The sequence below is a fragment of the Cariama cristata genome, unplaced genomic scaffold (assembly GCF_000690535.1).
Source record: "Cariama cristata isolate BGI_N322 unplaced genomic scaffold, ASM69053v1 scaffold21494, whole genome shotgun sequence".
Lineage (NCBI taxonomy): Eukaryota > Metazoa > Chordata > Aves > Cariamiformes > Cariamidae > Cariama > Cariama cristata.
Window position 1 is genome coordinate 4,457 of NW_009613746.1, and position 13,193 is coordinate 17,649.

General features: G+C 35.5%; 1 protein-coding gene across 1 annotated transcript; it reads left to right on the forward strand.

Moving 5' to 3' along the window:
- Positions 1 to 570: 570 nt before the first annotated feature.
- DRAM1 (DNA-damage regulated autophagy modulator 1) lies at positions 571 to 10,851 on the forward strand (the record flags this gene model as incomplete). The annotated part of the gene is made up of 6 exons (XM_009699148.1): positions 571 to 643; positions 1,945 to 2,087; positions 5,816 to 5,993; positions 7,047 to 7,105; positions 8,450 to 8,542; positions 10,751 to 10,851. Coding segments are annotated over 6 exons (591 nt in total), but the record flags the coding sequence as incomplete, so codon positions are not given.
- Positions 10,852 to 13,193: the final 2,342 nt, after the last annotated feature.

Here is a 13,193-nt window from a genome sequence, read left to right on the forward strand (position 1 = left end):
AGAAGAGACTTAGAACACCTTGGGCCTAGAGTATTTTAAGCTGTATCTACATCATTAAATTAAACAGTGCCTGGGAACATTCCCAGGCATTGGAACACAATTGCTCTCCTGGGGTAAAGTCCTTTCAAACAAATCAGGAAGTTAAGCTTAATTCTCTCACATCTTAGCATACTGAATGCCATTAGATATGTTTTACTCTATCACAGCGTTAATTTAGCAGATAAAAGAAATGTCATTTCTGAAATGTCATTTCTAATATGCCATTCATGTACTTTATGTCATTCATGAGCAAAGTATCACTCTGTCACATCTCTGTATATTGCATACAGAAAAGAAAGAAATACAATTCAAACAGTACACTCTAAAAATATGATTTCCTTCTAAAAAGGAAGATTCGATACTACAAATGCAGCTTAAGTGTGCGGCAAACAACATTCCAATTTATATGTTTAAATGTCTTATGCACATAGCAGCAGTTCACACAAGTGACATTTCTCTTGGGTTTTCATGTGTACGTCTCATTTATGTTTCATGGATCTCAATTAACCTTTAATTTCTTTTTCTTCCTGCTTTAGTGACACTGGAACTAAACCTCCAGAGAGTGGTATCTTTGGTTTTATGATTAATATTTCAGCACTTTTGGGTATGTATAAGGTACTTGATTTGAACACAGCAAAGAAATGTAAACTAGCAAAAGCTGTCTGCTTGTATTGCAGTCCATACAATATTCTGCAGAAAAAATACTCCACAGTCAAATGGTAGTATCAGGTAGTTGGAAGTAGTATCTAGAGGGCCAGGTACTTAGGGTCAGAAAGAGCAGGCTTAGAGGCACTTCTGTCTCTTAAGACCACCTCATCAGTGCGAAGTAATCAATGCAACTGGAAATAAAAAGCTGAAGAAAGATGGCATAATTACTTTGCAAAAACTGTATCTCTGATGTAGGGAGACATTAGCTTCTAGGATGCTGCAGCAAAGAGACAAACAGTGTTGAAGCAACACCTGGTTTCCTCTGCAAGATGCCTACTCCTCTACTAAATGTCTACTGGCCTTGAATCAGGAAGTTTGGCATTTTCTATTCACTTCTAGGGGATGGAGGATCAACAGCTATGTACCCTTGTATACATGCAGTCTACGATGGCCTTCATGCAAAGTAAAGATCACATATTTTACCTTTTCTGAGAGCCCCATTCAGTCACACTGTCGTGATGTGTTTCATGTAACCTCATTGTGCCTGGACAAAGTTACCTGATTTACTGAACTGTGGAATTCAGTCTACAGCTTATTATCTCCTGATGAACCACCATCTTCTAATTCAGTGGACGTGTCTGTCAGGAGTGAGCTGCGTATTGGGGTCACATAGGCTGAAATAAAATCTGTGTGTAGTGGTTTGGGGACGCTGTTGTACTAAAGAGCAGCCTGGATTGGCCCAAAAGCTTTGAAAATATTTTCTAAATACATAGCTAGTTAGATTTTTTTTCTCTTTACACTCTGCAAAAATGTATTAATTATGCAGGGCATCTATTATAAGGAGATGTAGTTCTGGTACAAGACTGCATATCAAAGCAGAATGAATTCTCCCCCTTCCACCTTATGGTTCATCTCCCTGTAACATCTGTTCCTAGTGTGGAATGCCAATGCCTCTGTGCGTAAAACGCACAGGAGAATGGGATTTAAATTAGCTTTTCTTGAAGCAATGTGCAGTTATTTCTAGATAGCATTACCGTGCGATGTTAAGACTAAGACAATGCTAAGACAGTTCTATCTGAAATTAATACATCTGAAATTCACTACCTTTCTTCTTCATCCCAGTAGACTTAAAGGCAGTATTATTTATTGTATTATGCTTATAATTTTATTCTGTGTGCTAACATGTTACAGAGCAAGGTGTTAAAATGTAAGCAATACACGTTCATTGAACAAAATATGTATTTTTTTGTTTTTCAGGTGTAGTTACAATGTACATCAGATATTTATTAATAGAGAAGCAAAATGAGTCATCACACTTTATTAGGTCTTCATGCAATATGCTTTCGTTATGTATTGGATTGATGGGCTGTATTGGAATGGGCATAGTTGCAACTTTTCAGGTATGACCGTAAATTTCATATCATAAATGAAACTAAAGTTGTTTTACCAGTTAAAAAATGAAGTAGATAAGAGTGGCTGACATTGTCCCAGTGTGGATACTTGGCAAATGAAGGAAGAATGTCTTTCTTGCTCCTGCCTTTTTTCAATAGTTTTAAAAAGGCGGATTTGCTTTCTCTGTGTATGCTAGACTTTTTGCTTGTACAGTTATGTCAGTAAGGGGTTTTGTGTGTGCTTGTCTTGACATGTCTGTACTAGAAAACAATAGATGCCTTTGCTGTAAAATTTTTACTATTAAAATTTTACTGTAAAACACCTTTACTATCCGCAGTTTAGTTTGCTTATGGTCAGGTAGGGCAGACTTATCTGACGGGTTAGAACACTGAACACAGTATTAGCCCATTGTTTTTAGTTTGTAGGAGACAGTATAAGAACATGTTAAGTCTTTTGATAGAGACATATAGAGTTACCACTTACTTTGCCAGAAATGATAAGACATCTCATTATAAATCAAAGAAGTCCAGCCCTCAGTGTCTGAAAGAAAATTCAATAGAGGCAGAAAATATTGAAACAGATTATTCTTTTCACCTTGTCTAGTGAGGAAGCATGTAATGGGGTAGATTCTGGTACAAAGAAGTATTAGGACAATTGCACTGAAAACTTCAGCTGAGAATCAAGTCAAGTTTAATTGGCAGGTAGTTTGAGATACTGCCTTTAAATCTGTGGAAACAGTTCAATTATTTCTTTTAAAGGGTGGTCTACCTTGGAGAACATTTTGGTAAATACTGTTGTGCTCATAGAGTGACCTGACAATATACAGAGAAATTGAAAATAAAGATAGAGCTTCAGCAGCCAATACCATTTTGCATGTAATTGACTTGGTATTTTCAGACAAGAAACTCTGCCTTAGACTCCTATCTTGCTCTTTTTAGTTTTACTTCCAGGCAGTGCATGTAGATTGCAGACACTACAGCACTGCAGTCTACTCTAAGCATGCTATTCTACTTTTGAGTATCTGTACTCTTATTGATTAGATTTATATGTGGCACAAAAAAAAATTAGTAGATGAGGGACAGTGTTGACTGAAATAGAAAACAAACTCAGCTTCAATAAAGAAAAGACAAATGAGGAATGCAAAATAATTTGGGAGAGTCAGGGAAGCAGAAACTTTTATCCTAAAGTTTCCAAAGGGGCCCCTTGACAGTTATAACATTGGTTCTTATCCAATCTCTATTGTCTCTTATTGCCTGTTCATGAACTCTTTCCTCACCTAATGTCTCTTTCCTCTGCTTTAACCTTACTTTCCATGTTAAGTGCAGTTTGTAGGAGGGGTTCAGAACACAGTAAGGATCTAATCTAGCTAAGGATCTGATCTAGCAGATTTTTGAGCATGCTTAATTGCCCAGGAAGATGGGATATGGTGCTTTGCAAGTCTTTGGTCTTTTAACTGTATACTGTACAACTAGTGAACAGTACATTCTTACTGCCATTTACCAGTAGAATAACTGAGACATGAAGAGGCTGTAAGATTTGCTCAAGGTCAGTTGATTGTTTCAGGCCAGGAGACCAAAGCAAAGCTGGAATTAGAAGTTACTTCTTTAGCCTTCAGTCTGGTCCTTGTAATCAGTGGGTCATGCAGAAAATTCACATTCATGTGCACTACCTGTTTGTTTCTTAGCACTTCTTTTTCCCCAGCAGGTGAGCTAACACCATATCTAAGTACTATAGTAGAGTTGATTGACACTATTAGGCATCAGTTAGTTTTCTCTTTCCTCAAAGCAAAATACTTAGTTTCTTAAAAAGGCTTCAGTGTGAAATTATACTGGAAATATTTAAGATTTGCTTTTATTTACTCAAATCTAGTGCGACTTGTGGTGAGTCTTTTAAGTAGCATAATTAATTGTAAGGAAATTTTTTCACCCTTTTTGCTTCAAAGTAAGATATGGTAGGTATCTTGGAGTTTTAATGGTATTGGTCTCTAAACACTTAGCAAAAATGAGGAATGAGGTGGGAGTGTGTTCTCTAAAAGCAAAAGAGTTTCTGAGAAAATAAGTAATGGTCATGAATAAGGTGTTTGTTCTCTGTTTTAAATAACACGGTGCTTGAAATATAGAAAGTCAGACAGTGGAGGGTTAGCTTTAAGAAGATAATTGAATATGGAAGGAAAAATCCTGTAGCCCTTAATAAATAAGGCAAAGAGAAAACCCAGGTCTTACCAGGTTGCCTGTTAGATGTTACATATGATTAAAGAGAGATCTTTCTGTCTTTGGCTAGAAAGCTTAGGAGACTTAACGTAGCAGATGTAGCAACATCTCCCAGATTCTGTAGGGTTGAGTGCAATGGGCTTTTTAGGGAAGCTGTGGCAGTTTGATAGGAGCAATCATGAGAGCCATGTTAGAAAATCTCTGTATATTGTATACAGGGCTAAATGCAAAAGCCAACAGTTACGCTTGTTTAATGCTTTCCATACCAAATCCTGTCATTCCTATATGGAAGGCAAAGAGTGGGACAGAGGAGAAGAAAATGCAAGTGTAGATGAGATGCAACTTAAATACCTGTGTAAATACCTATAAATATATGCTTTAAAATCGGACAGAACTTAATATATCATGGAGAGACAGAAGGAAATGAGTAGAAAGAAAAGCATGGGGAAAAAGAATTTAAAAGAGTGTGTGAACATAATCACCATTACCAGACAAAGAAAACAGTGTCCTCCAGGCAGAAAAGATCTTAAAATATGTAATGAAAGGATATAGATGTGTTTTCATGAATCACTAAAATAAAACTCTCATAGCACATGTTTTGCTATGCTCTCGTGACAGAAAGGAGCTTCAAAGCAACTTACCTGTCTGATATTGGATTTCTAGGTGGCATAACTTTGTATTTGTAATTTATGGAAACATTTAGAATACAATAATTTCTCTGGAATCTTCGTCTGTTTTGTTATTGGATATTCTATTCCTTCTTCTCTCTAAGAAGGAGAATCCTCCATAGGTAGCGTATTACAAAAATACAGGCCACATATAGTGATACTGGAATTTTATACACACTTTCACCTGTTGCGGAACTTGAATAAAAGTGGCTGATGATGTAGGGAAGAGTAAGAGGGCTGAATAATTCAAGCAGCTGACAGTGTAAGACCTTCATATCAAGTGCCTATTTTAGATAACACTTTTTTTTTTTTTTTTTTAAATATATAACTAATTTTCTGCTGACTTACTTCCTGGAGCTTTGTGGCTGGCCACTGGAGGGGGGGGGACGGAGCTATAGCAGTCACTATTTAGAACAGCTCCCATGAAAGTTTACCATTAGAGTATGGCCACACAAATGAAGATTAGACTTTCAATGTAAAAGGATGAAAGTCTTTGGCAGGGTAAAGGGAAAAAGGAGATATAGGAACCTCTTAAGAAAAACACAAGCCAGTTCCTGTTTGTGGAAACTTTAACTGGTAACAGACCAACTACTGAACAGCACTAAAATTGATCTACACTTTTATGTGAACACAGGAAAGGACTTTGACCTGGTGGCTTTGAACATGGTTAGTTTACCTATCTGACCTACTCTTTCTCCGTTTTCTTTCACCTTCCCTATGTAGACTGCTGGGAGAAGGGACTGTTTCCCACTGCTTATATGTGCACAGCATAACATAGCTACTGTCTTCTCAGGGCTCATTGGTTCCTACCACTGTACAAATAGTAGCAGCTAACCATTGTGCTGATTCTCTTTCCAGGAGCTGTCTGTTCCCAGTGTCCATGACATAGGAGCTTTGGTGGCATTTGGCTCGGGTGTTGTATACATTACACTTCAGTCTATAATCTCTTACAAGTCCTGTCCACAATGGAACACTTACTTTGTATGTCACATTAGGATGGCCATATCTGTAATATCAAGCATTGCTTTCATTCCCAGTATCCTTTATGGTGTATCCCACGGTTTTCCCTTTATGCATTCATGATTTTCCTTTTAAGTTAAACCATTACTGATAAAGGATGAAAATGAGGTTACAATATTTGCTTAGGGCTCTCTAATATTTCTGCTGTAATAATGCATATAGCATCTCAAGACACCATTAATAGCATAAAGATGAGTTTCAGGGTCTTCTAAAAAGCTGTATCTCTTCTTTCAGTAGTATATTTAAATCTAATGCTGCAGTGTTCTTCATAGGATCATACAATAATAAAACTAGACCAACTTTCCAACCTCCTTCATTCGAAGTAGGGTATGGAGAAAGGCCTGCAAAAGAGGGGCACTGCTTCTAAAATGAACCTAACACATGAACATATAAAACACAGTTGGCATACACAAGATTTCCTTCAAGCCTAAGCAGATGCTTTTGATCGTGTTGGTTGGTGCTTGGCTTCATTATATGCCTCCTCTAGAGACACACTCAACACGCTTACTGGCTTTTCCCACAGTTTGCTGAAACTAGAGTCATCCCATCAATTTTATTGGTCTTTAGGTGCTCTGCCAGTGCAGAAAAGTGGTTGCAGCAGATCATCACATCAGCCAGCCAGCTACAGCTTGCTTTTGGTTTCAGCAGCTCTGAAAGGGCTTTTAAAGAGGGCCCCAGCCCTGAAAGAAAGTTGTACAAATATATCAAGGCACCTACTGTGAACCAATGGAAACCAACATGGTTCCCCTTCCAACAATGCAGGATCTACTCCCACAGTTTTCAATCATGAATGTGATCTAAGTTTTGGAGTGTCTCTCCTTACCCTCTGTACTTTGGAAGAATTTGCAGAAACTTTATTTGTGCAGAAATATGTTTTGATTGCTGCTATCAGTTACCTTTCAATAATGTGTCTCATTTACTTGTCTTCTTAATACTTTGATTTGATATTCTGGTTGTTCAGGATCTCCTGTGTTACAGAAGGGGGAGATGGGGTCTTTTCTTGTAAGCAGACATTTTCACTATTATTCACTAAACTTTTATAGTTTCCTTTACATTGTGTTTTTCCTAGTGATTGTGTTTGCTTCACGAATTTCCATGACAAAAATTGACTGGACTCCAGGTGAAAAGGTAAAATTTCATTAGGTAGCTAACTTACCCTGTATCATACTATTTGGGATGTGCTGTTATGTTTATCTAAAAGTGTATAGCATTACCAACACTTCAGAGACTTTAAATAGTACATTATCGTGAACAGATTTGTGAAATCTCACTGATCTGTGCAATGCTGGTTTCTAGTTATTTATTCCTTAGAAAACTGTCTGCAGCTTGGGTAAGAAAACTTGTCATGGATGGGACAGTCTTCAGAGAGGTAGACTTTCATTTTAACCAAATGTAGAACAAATTATTAAAAAAAAAAATTCTGGAAGTGAGTTGCTCTACTTCCTTTTATAGTCACATTTCTTGAAAACGAACTTCACATGTGAAACAAAAGTGGAACGACTTGATTCTGAAGTTTTTGAGGTTTTTTAAAACATTGGTTTTCTCACCTTTTTCACCGTTCTTTATTAAATAGTCTTTTCTATTGTGATAAACATTGGGGTTCTGACCTGAAGCATACTAAAGTCAATATTAGGTATTTGAATTGATTTCAGTGTTCTCAGAATGATAACTGTGAAAGGTAAGTTTTCTTTTGGACAAACTTTGCTGCATGGAGTTATTAAAAGAACAGGTTAAATAATGCTTTTTCCTGCTTGAAAGACCTTAACTTTGCCAAGCAAACTTGGCAAATGTACTTCAACCAAACAGTGGCAAGACAGCTGTGAGATAAATCTTTGCAAGTTAGATAATCTTAGTAATATCTACCTCTTTAGATCTTTTTTTAACTTCAGATGCAAGGATGAGGAAATGTTTTTACTGAAACAGATGGCATATCTGTTGATGGCATGTTAAGAAACACTTTACATTCTGTTTGTGTCATATTACATAGGTTTTCTATGATGGTCTACTTAAAAACAAAAGCGTTGTCAGAAACTGTTGTACAGAGGTAGCCCTGCATTTTAAAATAGCAAGAATTTACTGTAAAGCGTAGTACTACTGAACTCAGTGGCTCTGAGTAAAAGTTTTGAATACGGTTACTTTGGTATCCTTCACATAAGAACTAGATTTTTTTAGGTGCAAATTATCTTCAAGCTGTGTTTTGATCTTGTGCTAATTGTAGTTTTCTTGTACTATTTTTTACGTTAGTGCACAAGACATGCTGCTTAATGGAACGTATGCAACCTTGATAAAGATATTTACTATTCCGTAAAAACTAAAGCTTAACTTTTATACAACAGGGTATGGGGATGATGAGGCATAAGTCTTAGAATATATGTTGAATTTACACAAGGAAATGACAATTTTTATAGCATTCCACACTTACTTTGTTTAGCTGTTTTATCTGAAAATCCATTGTATGTCTCATCCCATCAGGATTATACTTATCATTTTGTGAGTGCGATCTGTGAATGGACGGTGGCCTTTGGTTTTATCTTCTTCTTTTTAACATTCATTAGAGATTTTCAGGTTGGTATCTACATATTTTAGCAGTGACTAAGAAGTGCTATGAATTGTACAACAAATGCAGTAGAAAATTACCATTCTTTATCTCAGCTAGATATATCAAAGCTGTACAGAAACAAAATTTGTCAGTCACAGAACTCATTTCTGTCTACCTAATGAATATTTTTCCCCTGGGTTTTAAAACATAAAAATCAGTTTTAGAACTCAGTTTAATAGGTGTCTGGTCTTGAAAATTTTTCAGTAAATTAATATCTTCTACTTACTTACCAGTCTTTTTGTAGAAAGAGACCCTCTAAAGGTGACATAATACCAAAATAAATGATGCAACTAAAACTACGTTTCTTTCTACCTGAGGGATTTTATATAATAATCCAATGCATTTCAACCGTAGATGTTTCCTTTCTTTTTAACAATTGTACAGTTTGATATACATTCCCTCACAATGCAAAGAATATCAAATACTTTTCAAAAAGTATTGACATGAAAACATTCTGGTTTGGGTAGCTGGATCTGGTGATGCATCAAGCCTGACTTTAAGGAAGAGAATATATTAGATTAGTTAAAAAAAACGCACTTTTATACAATTTGTGAAAGGCATGCCTTGAACTTGCTTTCCCAAGCTTTGCCTCGCCAACTCTTGTTTATACAACATGTTGTAGCTGCAGTGTTTCGTGGGTTTTTTGTCTGGTATAGGAATACAAAATGGTGAAAATACCAATGTGTGAGGCTTAACTCTGGCAAAAGAACTTGTAAAAAAATAAAAGAAACATTGCTTGTGGTAAGTGCCTCATGGAGACTGGAGGACAAAACCTCCTGTTATTACTGTAGATGTTAGGAGGATCATGGCTTCCTTATCCTTCTCAGACTTCTGGATGTTTGTTTTCTCCATAAAGTAGTTGGATCTTTGCAAGGCTGGAGTAGAGACCTTAAGGTAGAAAAGACTGAGAACTGCTGCTTTATACTGTAATTACAGAGGTGAACTAACTCATTTGTAATCACTGTAGATGTCATACCTCATACGTAGGCTTTTCATATATACCATTGCCTCACACAGGTCCCAGAAAGTTGAAAACTAGATCCAAGCACTTGCATAACTGTAGAACTAATAATCAAGATCACATACGTGAGCCAATTGGTGCTGTGATAAATTGCTGGAAATCATATCTAGAATTTGTGGAGGTGGGAAGGCAGGAAAAATAGTAAGAACCCTCTACATCCTCTGGCATAAAACCAAAGTTTGACATCAGATCATGTAAGACTTCGTAATTAATTTACTTGCTTCTTCACTTACATGCATGGAAGTGGTTAATATATATAATCTGTACATAACTTTCATAAGCATATACAGAAATCAAATTTCAAGTAAGGATTCAGAGTTAACATATACTTTGCTAACCAATAGCAAACATTTCTACACCTGCTTTCTTTTGACTGATAGTACTGAATAGACCATGGCTGTAGGGCTTTCTCTTATTAAAAAAAAAAAAAAAAAGCTAGGTTCTGCAGAACAAAATGGGGTTTTAAAAAACGTTATTGGTCAAAGTTATACAATGCATTATCTTAAAGGCATATAATTGCCTTTTAAAACTGACAAAAATATTGAAGTACCATTCAGAAATGCATGCAACATTAAATTTACCATTTGAGGAGGGGAGCTATTTATTGCCAGTCCATCACTCTCTGATGTCTGCATATATGATGATATCTGTTTTATCAAAAGTCAAACTCTTCCCTTGGAGATACATATTTGCAGACAATGCAGTAGTCCTCAGAGTGGCTAAATTAGTTGATAAGTCTGCTTCAGATCACAGATCCCAAAGTGTTCAACATTGAAAGTTTAACTATATGTAAATATTGTGAACATAATAAATAAGAGAAAGTGACAGAATTAAACTGAACAGAAATTCAGACATTTTAAATTACAGGCTATAAAATAGCATGAAATCCAATGTTAGTGTTTGACAATGACAGATTTTTTAGATTCTATCCTCCTTTTGTCCTAATTAGTGTGCTCACAGAAAACCAAACTAATAATTCAGAAAAAAAAACAACTGCCAGACTCTAAGAGAAATAAGCCTTCTTTTTTTATTATTTTTTCACAGTATGTATTTCACTTAAATACTTTTTTGTTGTTTTATCTCCTTGTACTTTGTATCACAGAACTGTAAAATTAATTTATCTTAATCTGATCTTATTTTATTTTACTTTTAGAGAGTTTCTTTAAGGATATCAACAGAAATACATGAAGACTCCTGAGAGTGGAAAAAATTATATTTTATGTATATGAATACTCTAGGTTTCTTTTTACTTATAAAAAATGTTGCAGAGGGTTAGGGATTTATAAAGTTGTATAAAGAATCCATGCCATTAACTCCGCAACATCTATAACAGTACCCACTAAAAGATTTTAAAAACTTGCCGCAAAGTTCCTGCTACCTTTTTGCAATATTTTGTAATTTTTATACTGTTTGATATATTAAAAATACTGTAATAGAACCAATCTGTAGAAGCACTTGAAAGTCATTCAAAGACTTTTGATCTCCTCAGCTCTTCCCCTTTGGATACCCATACTTTTTCATTTGTTATAGTCTGATTAGTAACATTGGTTTTAAACTTGAGGAAGTACAGTTTGCAAATAATGAGGAAAGTCTAAAGAAAATGGCAAACACTAAGGCTGAATTCCTGTGCTGTTAATTTGCAAGGGTTGTGGAGGAAGGTGTGAGCACAATTGGTCATCTTTGTTTCAAGACTAGAAATTTTGCTGTTAGTAGATGGCAACACTATGCTACATGTTTCTGATAGTGGACACTGTATACAAATACAAATCCTAGGAGAAGTTTAAACTATATTGCTTGAAAAATGTTTTTTAATCATCACTGCAATGTATGGTGTAAAAGTCTACCCTTTTCCCCTTTATGCTCTGCTGGCTGTAGGAAGGTTAATACTGAAGTGGGAATAGAAAGTAAATTTACATTTATGCACAATCTGCTACAGGGAAATCTTACTGCAATTTGGTTAATACAGCAGTTAATAAGCAGAAGTTTTCCAGCCTGTGTTTTAACCTACAATGATGGAATGAAAAGGGCCTCCAAAAAGTCATTGGGAGTGAATGGAAAACAAGAAGAGGCACCAGAAGTTCTCAGGTGTTCGGTTATATGTGTATGAGTATCATATATATAAAACTGAAGAAAAAAAAATCCTGGAGAGCTTGTGTAGTGAAGATATGGCATATTTCCTGCTATAAACTTACTTCTGTAATGAAAGACTTGGAAAGGAACTATTTGAGAAGTCAGATGTTACAAGTATCTGATGGCAAAAGGGTCTTTTGTGGACTGATTCACTACCTCCATTTAGCGCATTAACCCATTGGCTGTCAATCAAGTTCTCTGAAAATTACATTTTCCCTGGTCTATCACAGTTTATGCAGAACTATTGATGATTTTCAGTTACTAATTTTCCATGAGATAAAACAAATGTATGTTTTGGAGAGTGATGTCTTAAGACTAGTCATCTGTTGACATTTCCTTTAGTATGTATTTTAAACTGTATTAAATTCAGCTGTTTCACAACTTAGAGTCCATGTTTTATTATAAGTTCTTCCAAATAAAAATAGTAAAAATGTTTTTCACTGACAGATTTGCTTTCCATGTATTCAAGTTATCTTGCAGAAGTTTATATTTACAATCATGTTAAAAATCTAATCTGCTACTGACGAATGCGAGACTTAAGTCTTGCTGATTAGGTATCCTGCAAGGGGCACACATTGCTTCAAGTGAAGATCAGAAATACTCAAAAGAAAATGTATATGAACCACAAAAAGTGACATCCTGTTATTTTGACGGCCGTGTTAAGAAAAGATCATATTTCTTAGTGCATTGTGTACTGTTCTTTTATTACTTTTTATTCTTAGCTTTCTTAAACTAAAGTATAAGGAGCTTGAAGTTATTATTACAAATTGTATCAGATTTCATCTCATCAATTTACTAAACCCTTTACATGGAAAAAAGGAAGTATGTTAACTTGAAGTTCAGCCTTAACTAATATTAGTGTGTTTTTTACAGTGAATCCAAGTACACTTAAACAGGAAAAGATTTGTATTGTTCCTGTTTAGGCAGGAAATCACCACAATAAATTTCACAAGTTTCAAGGCGAGAGAACACTAAGAAAACATTAAATCATCATCCCAATACAAGGCTCCTGAAGCAAGTTCACACTTGTTTAATCTCTTAGTAGCCTATCCTCCTCAAAAGAATCATATCCAGCCCACCAGCCTTTACAGTGCTTATGGTATCCTAAAGAGAAAAAAAAATAAAAAAAAATTCAGAGAAAGTGGCTGAATCAAGATAATCTTGTTTACTGAAATCAGTGTGTTAAGTCAAGTACTGAAGAACTACTAAATGAAATCCTTCCCATTTTTCTGAGCTTTATCATAATACAATTTTATATGAGCTACATTCATGACCAAAAGAATGCATCACCAACAGTTTGTCTTTTGTTTAATTTGTTAGACCAAAAACATCAACATGCATCAACATGCAGGTAGAGACAATGGGTTATTACCTTTTTGTTTGTGCAGTGAACAACTATTGAAAACACTTTGGTTATTCTCTGGCTTCAGGCAGCTTTTCAGTCAAGATCCTGATTATTTTTTCAG